The sequence below is a fragment of the Anthonomus grandis genome, chromosome 16 (assembly GCF_022605725.1).
Source record: "Anthonomus grandis grandis chromosome 16, icAntGran1.3, whole genome shotgun sequence".
Taxonomy (NCBI): Eukaryota; Metazoa; Arthropoda; class Insecta; order Coleoptera; family Curculionidae; genus Anthonomus; species Anthonomus grandis.
In genome coordinates this window covers 8,467,482-8,485,113 of record NC_065561.1, presented here as the reverse complement: position 1 = coordinate 8,485,113, position 17,632 = coordinate 8,467,482, and the positions used below count along the sequence as shown (strand labels likewise).

Below are 17,632 nucleotides of genomic sequence, written 5' to 3'. Positions count from 1 at the left end.
CCCTTACAGCCGAAAAAGAAAAAACATGGACCACCGTAATTTCTGCTATAGAAGATAACTTAAATTCCACTGTTCATTCAATCACCGGTCATTCGCCTAAAGTGCTACACTTCGGAATAAATCCGAGACTATTGGCTACGCAGCAGTTTTTATCAGACGCACCGTCGACTGAGAATTTTGTTGATCCCGACAAGGCCGTGGCCGAAGCTCAAGTACGTCTGGAAAATAGCGCCAAACAGCGAGCGCAGCACTTTAACGCCTTGCGTTATAAGCCGAAATTGTTTGCAATTGGGGATCTTGTGGCTGTGGAAGATTCTCAGCTGGCAGGCGGAGGAAAGCTGAAACCGAAATATAGAGGGCCATATACTGTTCGTACTATACTACCTAATGACAGATATGTGCTGCATAAGCAAGGACGGCGAACGACTGTTGCCGCTCATGAACAACTACGACCATGGCCTTCAACAACGTAAATAAAGTGAGTAAACTTGATTTTATTGTAACTTTACATAAACAAATGTTTTGGTAAGAAGTAGTCATACTATTCAAATGTGGTGCGCACATTTAGCAATGAATAGTGGTACCTGTGATTTTTAATTAAAGTACTTTGGAATGTCTAAAATACTTTAATAAATTAATAATGGCGATCCCATTAATTGTAAAAATAATTTTATAAATGCCTGGCATTCCCAATATATAGTAGTAAAGTATGTTAGAATATCTACAATACTTTAATAAACTAATAATGGCAATCCCATTATGATAAAAAAAAAAAAAAAAAAAAAGTGATGTATTATTAATGGCAATCCCATTAATAGAAAAAAAAAAAAATGTGTGTGATTTTTATAAATAATGAGAGTATGCAAATACTTCTTTTAACTGATAATAGCAATCCTATCTAAAAAAAAAGAGGATTAATAGTGGCAACCCCATTAATAGAAAAAAAAAATGGCAATCCCATTATGGAAAGTAACAAATAATTTAAAAAAAAAAAAAAAAGTAAAGTATAATGGCAAACCCATTATAAAAAAAAAAAAAAAAAAAAAAAGTAATAATAATGGCAATCCCATTATTAGGTATGAAAATTGAAATTTTTGCACATAAAATTATTAAAAAAAAAAATAGAGAATTACAAAGGTTCTGTTTGTGGTTTTCTAATTTCAGAAAACGATGCGAGGACGCCTCGAGATCAGAATGGCCGTGTTAAATGCCATTATAATTCTGCTATGTCAGGATTATCAAATGACCGAGTGGTGTGCAAATACAATTGCGCGCACACGAGGCGCGCAACCTACTACGAGGAAGCTACGACGGAAGGCAGTCTTCGAATCGGGTCGGAGAAGTTTAAGTCGTTCTTTTTGAGTTGTTATTATTAAAAGTAATAAAACGGGTGTTTTTATAAACTTTTTGGCTTTGATTTAACATATATTAATAGTTTATACATTTTCTTTATGTTTAGACTTTTTGGCAAATAAGTTTTACCTGAATCTTTAAGGCTATAATGACTCTGGCGACTTTTAAAACTTTTGATATGGTTCTCAACCAGAGCTGCAGTGACCCTATTTAGCTGTCTGTGTTCCTTAGAATGCTTACCCTTTTTATCCTTAGGTGCACAACCCATTGATTTTAAACTTTTCTGCACATAGTAAATCTGATTTTTGCTAATGCCATTTAATGAACAAAATGCCCTTGCACATACAGTAATATCAACCTTATTTCCCGCCTCGTCGGTGACTCGAACTCTATACGAAAAACTAGCATCACGCAACTTCGCCTCCTCTTCTTTCTTTCGGGGTCGTCTCTCGTGTTACGTGTCCTACAGTAACTAGCCCAGCGAGGTACATATTTTGTTCATCGTGGGATTGGAACTGGTTAAAGTAGCGTAATATCTCTTTTCTGTTATGTTCAGAGATTGAATCATAACACTTAAATCGTTTGCAATGGCAAGGGGGACCAGCTTCATGTGTCGCAAGTCTTAATTTTTTTGTTTACATCAGATATCCGACCAGTTTTCTTCCTTTTTTTTGGCTCACTATGAAGTTTATCACTTTCGTCCGAGCTTGACATTACGGTATAGTCACAAACACAAAGCTAAACAGATGATATAAAACTAACGAAACAATAGTAAACGAAAAACAATCTAACGGCTTTAATTAAACGCTGTTGACGCACTAATAATGCGTTAGCAGGAACCGTGCCAGGTGGCAATGGCGGCGGCGGCGTTTCATAATAATTACTGACTTGCCTGGTTTTTTTCTCTTTTCGCTTGACTTACTTGCTTTTTTTCCCTTATAGTAAAACTTAAGGCGTATGTCAAAAAATCAAAAAATTGACTTACCTGCTTTTTTCCCTTAACCCTTTATATATAAATAAAGCTAATTTACATTAGCTATTTACCTATACTTACTAATACTATGGGTATTCCTTACCAGATTTCCTTCAAATATGTTTATAAATAAAACAAAACCTAAATTTTTTGATGTGAATAAAGCATTAGCCTTGGCTCTTAGGCATAAGTTTCTAGTTTTAGTGGAATACAAGATATTCACAAAAAATCCCAAATCACACAGATAAGAGCACAACACAAAAATCTTAAAAGTGATATGTAAAATAAACTTGAAAATCGATAAATAGCACAATGACCCACTTAAGATGCCGGCCGGCTCCACCTGTTTCTGTTTATAAACAAGGTGTTTATCTTTATAAACATTTATCACTGTTTTTATAGTATATAACACACCGATACTGGCTGGGAGATGTTACTAAAACTTAATAAGTTCTTAATAATAACTACATTCACCTTCCTTTCCGAAATATCACTTAAAAACTCAAATTTAAAAGAGTAATTCAAACAATTCTCATTAAGTCCCATGAGAACTGAAATGAAAACGGATCAGAAAGCCATGTTGCCGATGTTATCATTTCGCGGCTTGAGTAAAGTCGGCTGTGATAATAGTTTTTTGCCAAGAGATTTTGTAAGTCTTTACCTTCCTTCCCCATAGTTATGGAAATGTAATTGCTACTTTTAATGTTCTATATTATCTACATAAGAATAAGAAGTCTTAAGAATAATAAAGGTTGAAAAATAATCTAAAATTAAATGAATCCTACTCACTAAAGTGCAAGTGTTAAAATACAATATTATATCGTCAAAAAAAGATGTACTAATTATTTCTAAAATAATATTTAAAAAATTTAATATGTGGCGTAAACAACCCACTATATATAAAAAAGCCTTTCTACATGACTAACTTACTTGTTTCAGAGGATTGTTTTCTGATATCCCAGTGCCAACGGTAAGAGATATTCTTCTAGTTAAACAAGTTTTAATTGAATATTATTTATTAGGAGGACGACATTAATAGCGAAATAGAAAATATACTTAAAGAATCTTTAGCTGAACAACTTGAAGGTAATGTATTAAAGTTTTTAAAATAAATCTTTTAAATTTCGTTTGATAGGCATAAAGAAAGAAACCCGGGTCACACCATCACCTGTTCTAGAAAATCTATCAGGGTAAGAAATAAGTTTAAAAAAAATAAATTATTAATTAACTAACAAATATATTGGATTACAGGCAAGAGCAGTTGGTACAACCTCAAAAAGGTGATAAGGTAACTGGAGGCAAGAAAAAAAAGTGGTCGACGTTTTTAGTCAAACCCAAGAATCCTGTACCAAAGGCACAGGCTGTCCCAGTACAAAAGATTGTACTATTTTTTATTTAACCATCACTCAACAAACTTACCGATTTATATCTTTTTTTAGGCAGAACCATATAAAGTCAAGATAGTAAAACAACCTAGACGAGACCCCAAAGATGTACTAAATCACAAGAAAACCGTAAAGTTCGAGCCCAACGTGGTATGCATAATAAATTAATAATACACGACAGTATTTTCACTTTTCTTCGACCCAGTTTAAGTAATATCTTAATAATTACCACGTTTAAAGGTAGAAGTCGAAATATCTCGAGAATCTTCAATAGCTTCTATGACTGAATCTTCCGAATCGATTGATTTACCACTACCGAGCGAAATAGAAATGGAGACCTCAGTAAAAATAATTGAAGAAACTACTGTAGAAATTTGCGAGGAGGGCAATGATGATTTTGATACTCTTAGATCGGATTCTTCGAATGAGATTTCTTCACCAGAACATAAGTCTACGCCAATTTGTGAGTATAAAAAATTATTTAAACTTCTCTTAACTATTTTATGACTGTCACAGTGAAGCCTAAGCCAATTGATATTCATATTGAGCCTGTTGTATGCGAGTCCTCGCAATCCTTAGCAGAGCAGCTAGCTGCAGTACAAAAGCAACTATTGCTCTTATCTCAGCTACCTTCAGCTATTCAGGTTACTTTAGAAGCGGTAACGGAACAACTCAATAAAATTGCTTTGGATAAGCTAAGTACGATAGACGAGAATGAGAATTGCGAAGAGAATGTGGATAATGTATGTGATAAATCCTCAGGAGAAGAAGGTAAATTTATTTTTATTCTTGATGTTTGATATTTTAGTACTTTTTTTTAAAGCATTTTTTTACAATTAAAGTTGACATATTTAGTGAATTTTAAGGTAGGCAAAAAAAGAACACACTATTTTTAAAATATTCGACTAAAATTTTAGGTTCACCAACTTCAGTTAATGTTTGCTTCAACCTCACTACTTGGTCTCCCATTTTACCTTCTTTTAGTTTATACCTTATCCTATTGTTAATATTTATTTAAATAAAAATATTTGCCTTACCTTAATTAAGTTTAAGCACCAAAATGCTGTCTAATGTTAAAATTATTTCATATTATTTTATGATCATTAAATATAACATTTAAAAGTTACTATAAAAAGTATTTTATATCACACAACTTTTTTCAAGCAATTTCTAGTAATTTAAATTAATTTTTTAAGGATTGTATCAAATAGAAGGCGATTTTGATTATTGATGTTGCTCTATTACAGGCATTTGATTAAATAATACACTTATTCCAGGCTCTTGAATTAATTCAAATACTTATAGGTATATTTTACACTTTTTTTTATGCATAACGCTACCAAGCGCCAAAATAACAATTGTGGGAAAACACAATAAAGTTTCAAATGACCTTAACAATCGATATATTCAAGGCGGTATTTCAAATTATACTATGTAAGCTTTTAGCAAAAAATTATAAATTTTAGAAGCTATGGTGAAAAATTTTGCCTAGTTTACCTGTTTTATTTTTAGCTATATTTTAGCGCGTTTGTGAAAAGCCATGTATTTTCTTTTTACTTTTCATATACTTTTCTATTTACTTTTCATTAAGGTAGTTTATGAAGAGCTGCAAATTTTGTTAGAAAGACTGACTTAAAATATAAAGTGATTATCTAAAACTATTACAGATCTTTTAGAAAATCATGTAAAAGCACTTTTTATTTTAAACTAAACAAAATTACAGTAAAATTAAACCAATTTATTTACTAACTGCGCAGGTGTATCATACCTTGAAAAACTTCACAAATAAAACTAGAGTTTCTTAATAACAACTAACGATTACCTAAAAAATTCTATTACTGGCCCATTTTCAACGTCAACATCCGGTTGCCCATCATATCCTTCTAAGTCATCCTCAATAGTTGGATCACCTACTATCTTTTGGAATCAGAGGAAACAAAAACTTTATGCCTTCCAGTTTTTTCCCTGGAATAGGCTTTCCATCTGGCCATAAATTTTGAAGTAAATTTTTAAATCTGTTTTTTTGACTTTTCTACATTAATTTCTTGGTGAATTTCATCTTTAAGAGAAGTTTTGACAAATATTCTGAACGGTCTATTCTTTCGAATTTCAATTTCTCTAAATTAGAGCTAATTTATTTTATTGTTTGTCATATCTACTTTTCAATTAACAATCTGTTTTTCCTATATTAGCAGCAAAAAAACAAAATGTTCTTTTTCCATGTTATGGATCACAAGTGGATTTTTTTTTCTGCATAATTTGTTGATATATTTTATATAATCATCAGGTGTATTTAGTCTTTGTTGTAGTTTTAATACTCATTCGATATCTTCAAAATCTGTGACATTGGGTAGATAAGTTTGACCAAATGTTAAAAATCGGAACGTTACATAATAAAGTCATTTTTATGTTGCGATTTTGACCACATCAGCTATCTGACCACAAAATCAGATTTTTACAAGCAGCCATATCAGCATTTTCTATTACATGCCGAATTAAGCAGGAACCCACTTCTTGAGCGCATCTACCTGCAATACCTTCCAACTATATGTAACAATGCCTTTTATTACTTTTTCTTTTTCTTTTATTATTTTTCCTAGCTGCCTTTTATAAAAAAACAACACTACTTGTTGGTATACGAGGAAAAGGTAAAATTTTTTCCATATCAAAGACCATCCTTCGGCCCCTTTTCTGTCTGCCTTCATTGCATTCCTCATCTCACTAGCTAAAGTTAAATGATTTTGTTTTTCCATCTTGTACTTATTTTGTCCTTCAAGATTTGCCATATTTTTCAAAACTTCTAGTTTTTTGCAGGTACGTAGGTGTCTTTTTTTAATTGTTTTTTTTTTAGATTAAAATTACTTAAAAAAATTTCTTTATATTTTCAAATGAGACTGGGCTCTCTGAGCTCTCCTTATACAGGTTATACATAACGCCTAATGTAGTATCCGAACGTAGAAACATGCAACTTGTCTGTTCTTTTCTATAATGTGAGTTGTACTTTGAAAATTATTTAATATTTTGGATAACTTCTTGATACTTTGCTTTTACCGCCTCTAATGATTCCTCTCATATCTTTTACTTCTTCAACTCTTTTTTTAAATTTAATACAAGTATTAACCTTTGAAATAGAAATTCTCAACGTTTAAAGGAAAAATATTTCGCAGACTTTCACTCCATGGATACTACTAATATACTGCCTTCAATAGTTTTTTTATTTGAGTTTTTAACCCTTTTTCTTTTTATTAGATTTTCAGATACCATTGCACAAATTAGAGACCGCTGTGCATCATGAGAGCATAAAAAATGATATTCCTATTTTACTGCTTCCACCCTTACTTTTGTAACCATTCGTATTTGCACAGAAATTATCGAAATTCTTTTGTTCTTTTTAGTTTTCCATTTTGAGTGAATCTGTTTTATGCTGGATATTTTTCATTTTTCGAATATTTTTGTTTTGCCCAGAAAACTTTCCTTTCCTACCCATATTTGGCCGGCCCTTGATTTTATTTTCATTCTGCTTTTCTTCTAGAGGTTGTTGTTCATCTTCATCTTGAAATTCATTTACTTCTTCGATTTCAATGTGTTCATGTAATGAAAGTCCTTCTTCTGCCAAAGTTTCTACAATACATCTTTCAGGCTCTTTAACATTCGTTTTCACATCATCCCTACTATCACTACTCTCTGAGAGTTCTTCTGTGAATTTTGGAGGTAGCAGTTTAATAAAAATTTTTGGCGAATCAATACTCTGAAGTTCTTCCTAAACCCAAAAAAAATTATAGTAACAATCATAATTAAAAATTAATATCTTTTTAAACGCATTAAAAAGTAGAACATAAACTATAAACCTTAAATATAATATACAGGGTGTTTCAGAACTATGAGATCAAACTTCTAGGGATTATTCAGTGCAACAGTAGAAAGCACTTAAGTACAGGGACCCATGTCCGAAAAAGTGTCACTACGGAACTACAGCCCTAAGACGCGTTAAAATTTAGAAAGACGATAAATTGCCTAAACAGGATTTAATGCAGTTTTGCCTTTTGTACATGATATTATCACAATAATTGTTTAAAATATCTTCCTCCATCCTGAATACACCGATTTAAACGTCGCATATGTAATTGCAATATGTAATCTAGCTGTTGTAAAACACTTTAATAAAAAATAAGAATAAAATATAAATGCTCATTCAATTACCTTAATGTAACTGCTAGCCGTTCTATTGGTCCAATAGGTTCCCTAAATGTAGTTCTTCTATAATTTAAATTATATTACTTAGCGTGTGACGTCTATTTTAAATGGTTATTAAAAATATGCACTACTTAAAAAAAAAACAAATAAAAGATAAGATTATATAATTACTTTCTTGTTTCATTAGTACAATTTTCTTCCTCTAATAATATAGCAAGAATGAGTGCCTCTTCCTCTAAACTACACATTTTTCACTTTTGGTATAAACTGGATCGCAATCGCAATATGTCTGTTCACTTACACCACCGATCACGATTTGCATCGCTATCGCCATCGCCAAAGTTTACTGAATAAAATACAATATAAAAATATATCAATAAAATACAAAATATTTTATTCAGTAAACTTTGCCATCGCGATCGTAGTCGCGATCGCCTATGTGTGTTCTCCGCTTCATGCGAGTTGGTTTTAAACATGCTTGTCTCAAAGAGCCGCAGATGAATAAACTTTTTTTATCCCAGATGCTGCCGTTTGGGATAACGTTCTTAATACAACCGTTATGCCGCTCATACTTTGAAGCTTATTACTTTGTATGCCAAATGCATATCCGCCAGTTCTTGATTGATTTTTCAATTCAAGTTCACAATTAAAATAGCACGACTAAGGAATGCAGATCCAAAAACAATCTCTGTTATAATTTTTAAAGATAACAACATACACGCGCCGGTACATTTAAATAATTATTGTGATGAAATGTATGATGTACATGTAAAACATGTACAAAAGGCAACAATTTAAATGCATTAAATCCAGTTTAGGCAATTCATTATCTTTCTAAATTTTAACGCGTTTTAGGACCGTAGAGCTGTAATGACACTTTTCCGGACATAGGTCCCTATACTCAAATGTGGCTGTGTAATTTTCTACTGTGGCACTGAATAACCCCTAGAAGTTCGATCCACTAGTTCTGAAACACCCTGTATAAATTAAATCTTAAACGGTGACGTTAATTTGGAGCCGACAAAGAGTATGCCGGGTTTTTATCTATCGTGTGTAAAAATATAATGCTTTTTTACTAACAAAATAAATCTATTTTTCTATTATACCTGTTCACTGCCTACTACCACAGATTTAACTAGCTACGCTCGAGCGTAGCTAGTTAAATCTGTGCTACTACTACTGAAGAATTTGGAGGCAAACAAGCTGTTAAAGATAACTGATCAAGTTGAACTTCAATAAAACCAGGATTTGGCTAAAAATAAATTTAAAAAATCGATAACTTTGATTACCCAATACTTCCCTCGCTATAAATATAATTTGAATTTCATATTCATTTAGCTATGGTTAGTCAAAATGAGGTACCACAAGCTAGAAACTTCCCATTTAATATTTTTCTGTTTAAAGGGGTAACTTTTAAGGATGAAGAAGTAGAAAGCTAAAATTTATTTTTTTGTTATCAATATTCAATTAGCTTAAAAATGAGTTATTACAAGGTAGAAGCTTCCTTTAATTTTTTTCCTGCTTAAAGGGGTAACTTCTAGGGGTGAGGGGAGATAAATCTAATCATATCTTTATTACAAACTATATTCAATAAATTTTAAAACGAAGTATTACAAGCCATTCAATCTTTTTCTTTTAACGAGGGGTAAAAGGTGAAAAATTGAAAAAGAATAGGGCTCTTCACCCTTTGCTACATAATAGTTGTACAAAATTTCACTCACGATTGGTTAGGTATTTTTTGAGTTATAGCGCCAACAGACAGACAGAGTGACGGAATGGGGAGAATAAATTTTTCGGGTGATTGAGCAATTTAAGACCCAACGATTTTTTAATTTTTTTGGTATGTTTAGGAAGCTTACCTTAAATCCATTAAACTAAAACAAAAAAATTTTTGGATGAGCCATTTTTTAACAAAAAAAACGAAAATTTACGTTTTATATGGACCACGATTTTCCTATTGCTTCTATTGACTTATGGACACAAATATTAAAAGTATACTAGAGTATTATCACGGACTAATCACTTTTATATTGATCTAAAATATTTTTACTTTATTTCTGTATTAAATAAAAAAATATAACGATTAAAAACATAACACTGTTTTAAAGTTGTTTACCTAATAGCCTCCTTTAATTTAGGAACGTTGACGCTTATAAAAACTCTCAAATTATTGACATTTGATACACAACCTATTCAGGAGAATCAAACTAATCACTACAGCGTTGCCGGACTGTGAAGCTATTTTCTTAGCTTTCATTCCTTATAGAAAGAAAGAAAGAAAGAAAATGTGCTATATTACGTAAGAATAATCTTGTGTACAAGCATCCTACAAGCTAAAAAAACAAAACAAAAATGCAATTTCAAAAATTGACAAAACAATGAACAAAATTAAACAACAGATCGTGTTTTCGTTCGTTACTTATAGGAAACCGCATAGAGGCGAAATTTTGCAACGTCGCGCGTGTACGAGCGCCTGCGACAGAGCCGGCCGGCCGGCCCGAGTACGGGATTAGTCACAAAATATACCCCCTTATAGGGGGTATATTTTGTGGGATTAGTAAACATCTGACTTTCGTGGGAGCTGTGTCGTTTGGCGATAAAATGTCCCAAAATATTAGGCAAAAAAAATATTAGGAAAATCCAGGCATTTTTAAAATATTTATTCTAATGCGGGTTTTACAGACATGACAATGTGTAAAATCCGCATAGAATTGTAATCTTAAAATGTTAAATATGCTGTGTTTTGCATAATGAAAATTAAAGCGTTATTCTAATAAAAAATAAAATATCAACTCTGATAAAAATATAATAAAAAAACAGAAATAAAACTCTAATAAACAAACTTACAACATGTCATTTTTTAAATAAAAGGCTCAAATAAACCGTCTTCTTTCGCTAAACAAAAACTTAACTTATCGTAAAAGCTATTTCGTACCTCCAAAAGAGTTTCAGGTAAAATGGAATTGGCACCTTCGACAATTTTATATCGCAACTCCTCTAATTTTGTTGGCCTACTAAATTCATGCTTGTAAATGGTCTGCTTAAGGGAAGCCCACAGATAAAAGTCATTTGGAGACAAATCTGGAGATCTAGGAGGCCATTTAATATCGTCAGTCCCACTAATAAGGTGGTTAGGAAAAGTATTTGTTAAAAATTCTTTTACCCTAGCCGCGTTATGAGCAGGACAGCCATCTTGCCGAAAATAAACCGATCCCAGATCTACATCCGGTAGGATTTGAATGGCAGAAAGAACTTGGTTTTGCAGCAACTCAAGGTACTTTTGGGCGTTTAAAGTGCCATTAATAAGAAATGGCCTCATAACATTGTCGCCCAAAATACCTGCCCAAACATTCAATTTCTGAGGATACTGGGTACGAAACTAAAAACTTCTGTGCTCGTTTTTCTGAGACCAATAACGAACAATGGAAGAATTGTTTTTGCCATGTAATGGAAAAGAAGATTTACAAAATATTTTTTTAAAAATATTCGTTTTCATTTGCCTTTTCCATCTTGGTTTCATAAAATTCCATTCTTCGCCACTGGTCTTCAGGAAATATTTCCTGAGTTTTTAAATACTTGAAACATTTGTTCCCATATTTTTTTCCAGATATAAGCAACAGTTTTATTGCTCATTCCCAGTTCCTCTCCAACACTTCTAGTGGACCGTGTCGAATCAAGTTCTAGGGCACTGCAAACCATTTCTTCCCGCCGTTCTAATATATCCTGGACCACTTCAACAGGTGGTTCTTGACGTTTTGTGTGGCATTTTTTACAATCTTGAAGACAAAAAGATGTCTCAAAATTTGTAACCACATTTAAAACCGTTTTTTCACAAGGAATCGGTCTATTCTCAAATGTCACTGAAAACAAATCTCATTAGTGCAACGTGTAGTAACACAGCAAAGTGAGGTCTGCTGACTCCCGGTTCAAAAAATAAATACGAAAAATTCCGCCGCCTGCAAGCCGCAACCAAGCGGTGTTGCCATTATTTTGCGTAATACGTAACTCACGATAACACGATCTGCATATACATTTATGCGCATTAAGGTTAATTTCGAATAAATACTATAAGAAGTAAAATATATAATTTAAGTTAGATAAATAAAGCAACCTGACAATAATTATTTGCACGATTGTCAAAAGAATTGTTCGAATCCATCGCGAATGAACCGAACATTTTCTTGATTCTAAGAAATAAAAACAAAGGTTTAAAATACTTCATAGTAGCACTACTTCACAGTAGATAGTTGGGTATCCACTTACATCTAAATTTATTTCACAAGCGCGTTTAAGTATAATAGCAGTCTGGTTCAACATTTTTTTTTAATTTTGAATTGAATCAATATTAACGATTAATATTCATGAACATAACCTCTTCACGTCACTCAAAAAACGACAGTTGATATTTGCTAGTTAAGTTTGCAAATGCATCTGCGAGAAAAATGATCAAAATTTGACAGATATCATGTGATATATTAACTATTTTTCTTTGCCAGATCACGTGACATCTGTCAAGTTTGACTCATTTTGCTCGCAGATGCAATTACCAAACTTAGCTGCTATTTGCATTACTCAACCAAGCACCAGTATCATGGCGTTTAATTGACGTATGCAAACTATCGTGGCGTTTAGTCGCTTTATGCAGAATGCAACTAGTGTTATAACCTGTTTGACTCTTAGTTTAATTTAAAATATATTCTTAACTATAGATTTCTAACGAGATTTTTTTCGTCAGATAATTAAAACAAATAAGAATTTTATTATGGCTAATATTTTTCTTAAAATACTTATATTTCTAATGACTTTTTCGCTAAAATACCACATTATCCTTAAATTAGTGCTAGATTAAATTTTTTGGCTCATTAAAGCAGCAAAAGGCTCATCAACACAGTTGCTTAGATGCTGCCTCATGAACACTCAGACTAAATATTTATTCATACAGTCCATTACCGAATAACACTCCATATACAGGTTGCTTGATTACGGGTATATTCAGTAATGAATAATCCAATAGCTCTAACTAATATTTACTATGGTTAAAGGACGTTAAAGAAAGATATTTTTTGTTAAACATCTACATAAAAAGGACTCAAACTTTTATTTATGTAGTGTGAAGATTGTGATATGGCTTTTAAAGGCCTGTTTACGTTGCGAGACCGTGACTGTGTGTTTTATTTGTTTTCGCAAACCCAAAATTGACTCAAAAAATATTTACGTGACCGTTGCGGTATTGACTATTTCTTGAGCTATTCTCTGAGATAAATATTATTATTTAATAATATCATCGTTTGCTTTTAATAAATAATATGTTTTAAAATTCACTTAAAGGCTAAAATATATATTTTACAGATGCAGCCGAGGAAAACTTAACCGAGTCAGAAAACGCAGAACATGATATAACTGAAAACGGAATTGAAGATGAAGATCAGCCAAATTTGGAAGAGTTCGAGGTAGATGAAGCAATAAATGAGGAATCTGCAATGCCCGATGTTAATAGGGCAGAAGAAATGAAAACCGATGTTGAAGAAACAAGGGAAGCAGAAGTGATTGATCCCTATGCTGGCCTTACCGAGGAAGAGAAAGAAGCTAAAATTAGGGAGGAGCAATTGTTGGCAAAAAAACAAAAGGCAAGTATTTTACACTTAATTATAATACTGTATATATAGCTTAGTAATTGGAAATTAATTACGACTTAAGTATAATTAACCGGAATGTTAATAATTTATTAAGTTTAAAGGTCAAAAGCGAATAACAACACACTTTTGACCTTTGCAATGTCTTGGCACGAGTTAATTGGCAACACTGATAAACAACTTAGTTTTATAAACATTTCTAACTGCGCTGTAACGACACTATAGTTACAAGAAGAAAGAAACAAAATGGACTGGCCGCAACGTCCGATAGTTCTTCCGGGTGGAACGAAATGGATCGATCCCAACGACGCTACCCCAAAACCAAAAACTACCAAAATGTCCGATGAAAAAATTTGCAAAACCCTTGACGAGTTTTCGGAAGTGATTGTGGGAAAAACGAAAGGGTAGGCACCTATATCAGTATGCTGTTTTTAAGATGGTTTGTCTTTTCAGGTCAACCATTGGAACAGGATATGGCCTTGGGGAAATAAGGAGAAACCAATCTACAGGTATAATGTTGGAATAAATGTTGGCTGCACATAAACAGAAGCTAGCGAAAAGTTAAGTACACATGGGTTTATCCCTATATAATTGTTTTAGTTCATTATATTTATTTATCCTTACATAATTATATGGATTTATTATATATTATAGTTCGAAAGCTTCTAAAAGCTTGTCTTCTGTTTATGATGTGCAAAACTTGTTGAACGTTTTTTATTTTAGTTGTCTGGCATGATTTTTATTGTGTGCAGTTCCAGAGAGTCAAACTGTTGTATGGTGCCCAGCAAGGTCCAACATAAGATAGTAAGTATTTATTTTGTTTGTGCTGGGTTTCTCAGTGTACTATCATGTAGAAACCTATGCAGATGATGGTAATTTGCTAGTTTACTAGTTGTTCTTAATATCCTAATTGTATAAGCTTATACTTTACAGTAATTTCTCTTTGTTTCAGCATCAATTTCTTGAAGTACCAGCCTCCGGCAAAGAATCTCGACTATCTTCAGAAGTCGGAAGTGTATCGTCTAATTCACGACATGGAACCCCCGTTGAAAGGAGTGGCAGCCCGATATGAAAAGATTTTATCTGAAAACGAATACTACGGGGTAAGAAAATTGTATTAACATTATAAGCAAATAAAATAGCTAATATATATTTTTTAGAATAAAGCAGGACCGAATTAGCTGCCCATCATTATTTATAGCAACGTTTATAAAGACCTGGACTTTTTGCTGTGCCTAATTTTTACAATAATTGTTATCTTAAAATTTAAATAAATTTTGTTCTTAATCATTTAGTTTCTCTATAAACCTATAAAATATAGATGTTTCCTGCTTTAGGATTATTTAGACGGTTTTTGACAGTCGTTTAGTTTTCTATAAATAACACTAAGAAAATTTTTTTTTATCAAAAAGTCACAGACTTCAGTATTCTAAAGGACGAATGTATGCTATGGAATCCTCAAAAACTTAAAAATTGCCCATTACTCAGAGACCTTAGTACATTCAATCTGGCACCCATAAAAGTATGTTAAAGTTTAAAAAATCCATGCAGCCCTTCTCGTCGTGAGTAGTCTATGAGGAAAGCTCAGAATGAGAATGTGTTCCTTCCTTTTACCTTTTTTTCACTATTAAAATTCTAATAGTAGCTATATGTCAAGTGTCTATAATTCCAGTGGCAAACTGTTGGATCCTTCGAAAGTCCTAACTTGAGCCATGGTACAACATGGTTGCGCTCCCCGTATGTTCGCCAATCGGTGTTTGGCACCACCGCGAGCGCAACACGATGACGGCGGTTCGGCGGTTTTCAGTTTGATTTGAAATCTTTGTTGGGCTTGTTGTTGCGCTTGCTGTTTGCTGTCCTGTGTATGATAGCTAACAACAAATAAATGCAGGATGTGTTAAAAAAACATAATGAAGTTGAATTTATAACAGAGTTTATTAATATTTATAAAGAACATAATGCATTGTGGAAAATCCAGTCTCTCGAGTATTCCAATCGACTTCTAAAAGAGAAGGGTTATTCCGCATTATGTACGTGTACCAACGATTTGGTATCGAAAATGCGGCTAAGAACGCTGTAAAGAAAAAAATATTATCTCTATGTTCTTCCTTCCGAAGAGAGTTGAAAAAAATAAAATATGTTAAATCCGGAATGGGCGGTGATGAAGCTGAACAAAATGAACCAACTTTATGTTATTACAACTTACTTCTCTTCAGAGCAGATCAGGAGGAAACCTGGAAAAAATATTTCGAATGATATAAGCGATGAAGACGAAGACTTGACGGAGGTAACTATTGATTAATTATATATATTTCTACATTTTACATCAACAACAACAACATCAACAACAACAACACTTACAACATTTTATTTTGCCAAGGTACAATACCAATTGTATTAAAATAATTCATATAATTACATCTATTTTGTTTGGCATCATTTGTGCAATTCTTGCTGTTCGTATTCTTTAGCCCGTGAATCAACTGAGATTCATTCCTTCATTCTTCATATACACTATCACCTGTTTCTGTATTCTCTCCTTAAGAAATTGTGAAGTATGCAACAAGCTAGTTCAGTTTTATCAACTTTTTCAGGTATTCTTATCTCTGTTGACAAAATTCTAAATCTACTTGCCATTATCCCAAAAGCATTTTTCACAATGCGCCTGGCACGTGATAAACGGTAATTAAATACTCTTTGCTCGTATGTTAGCTAATTTTGCGGTTTCACGATGTTCTTATGCAGTCCAAATGCATCATCAGTAACAAAAACATATTTCAAATTTTCCACATTTTGCTCTGGTTTTGGTAGATTTAAGGTTTCTTCGTTTAATTTTTTATAAAATGATATCTGTTCGATAACTCCTCCATCGGACATTTGTCTATTTGTTCCAACGTTAACGTAAATAAACTCATAATTTGCGTTTACGATAGCCATCAATATGATACTAAAAAAATGTTTATAGTTGTAGTAATATGATCCACTTTTGGGTGGGCATTTGATTCGAATATGCTTCCCGTCAATCGCACCGCCATAGTTTGGAAAATTCTATCTTTGTTCCAACTCCTTTCCGATTTCCATCCATTCGTTTTCTGTATTTGGAAACAAAAATAAAATATGTTTTTAGAATAATTCGGAAGAAACGCCAGTGAAAAAAATTTGAAAAAGGGGTCAAAAGATAAAAAAAAAGAGGTGATTCTGAAAAGAGCCTATGCTGCGTTAGCTAATGAAGATGTCACGTCATCCTGTCTGACGTCTGTCAGAGCTATCAGTTTTTATTTTATTATTTCGGTTGGTTTTATATTCTCGGGGCCGGGTTAATAGGTTTTTTGCTTTTTCTGATTTTTATTTAATTTTCATACATTACATAGTCTTTAACCATCTTAAAACTGCCTGATTTTTGTTTGATAATATAAGTGTTTTTTTTTTATCTAAAGTTTTTGGCTTTTATTATTGGACCGAACCGCGTATTGTGTACGACGGGTAGTTTTACATCAATACGCACCCGACATTTTGGCGACCGTGACAGGACTGGCAGTTTTACGGGTTGTGTTTAATCTTGTAGTGTATACGGACATATTTTGGCTACCCTACTTGATCACCGGGCAATCGGTCCGACGCGTTGTCGCCCTGGACTGGTGAACGCGGTTTAGGTGATTAACAGTGAGTATACAGTGCATAGCAATGGATCAGAAAAAGAAAAGTCGGAGAGTACTCCGCACCAGCTTTACCAAGACCGCTGGTGAGTTAGAGGGTCTTTTGTCATCACCGGAAGGAAAAGAGCGTTTGATTACGGTCTCTTTAGAATTGGTAAAACAGAAAATTGAGGATCTAAAGAGACTTGACGGGGATATTTATGCTCTTATGTTAGAAAAGGATGACACGGCAGAGACAGACTTACTAGCAGAAATGGAGGGTGCAGATGGATATGTTAAAAGGTATACAGATCTGAGTCTTCAATGTGAGGAATGTTTACAGCCTAGGGTAAAGGCAGATCCAGATGAAGAGGTAAATTCGGAGCGTAGTGTTAGCCACAGCATCAGACAAGGTAGGCGTAAATTTAAGTTACCTATTCTCGAGTTGAAAAAATTTGA

At 33.0% G+C, this 17,632-nt stretch overlaps 1 protein-coding gene across 6 annotated transcripts in view; it reads left to right on the top strand.

Annotated features, from left to right (window-relative positions):
- Nucleotides 1-14,825, top strand: part of LOC126745561 (uncharacterized) — a 34,969-nt gene extending 20,144 nt beyond the window's left edge. Inside the window, exons 3-14 of one of the 6 annotated variants that reach the window (XM_050453450.1) lie at nucleotides 3,266-3,296; nucleotides 3,349-3,412; nucleotides 3,462-3,516; nucleotides 3,578-3,707; nucleotides 3,766-3,861; nucleotides 3,952-4,174; nucleotides 4,228-4,482; nucleotides 13,255-13,532; nucleotides 13,992-14,047; nucleotides 14,297-14,342; nucleotides 14,491-14,641; nucleotides 14,699-14,825. In XM_050453450.1, coding sequence (XP_050309407.1) covers nucleotides 3,266-3,296; nucleotides 3,349-3,412; nucleotides 3,462-3,516; nucleotides 3,578-3,707; nucleotides 3,766-3,861; nucleotides 3,952-4,174; nucleotides 4,228-4,482; nucleotides 13,255-13,532; nucleotides 13,992-14,047; nucleotides 14,297-14,342; nucleotides 14,491-14,610 — 1,354 coding nt within the window. In that variant the 3' untranslated portion in view covers nucleotides 14,611-14,641; nucleotides 14,699-14,825. Of the gene's footprint in view, nucleotides 1-3,265; nucleotides 3,297-3,348; nucleotides 3,413-3,461; nucleotides 3,517-3,577; nucleotides 3,708-3,765; nucleotides 3,862-3,951; nucleotides 4,175-4,227; nucleotides 4,483-13,254; nucleotides 13,533-13,763; nucleotides 13,943-13,991; nucleotides 14,102-14,261; nucleotides 14,343-14,490; nucleotides 14,642-14,698 lie in introns of those variants that run through there. The other 5 variants (XM_050453448.1, XR_007663586.1, XR_007663587.1 and 2 more) reach the window with 5 other exon arrangements.
- Nucleotides 14,826-17,632: the final 2,807 nt, after the last annotated feature.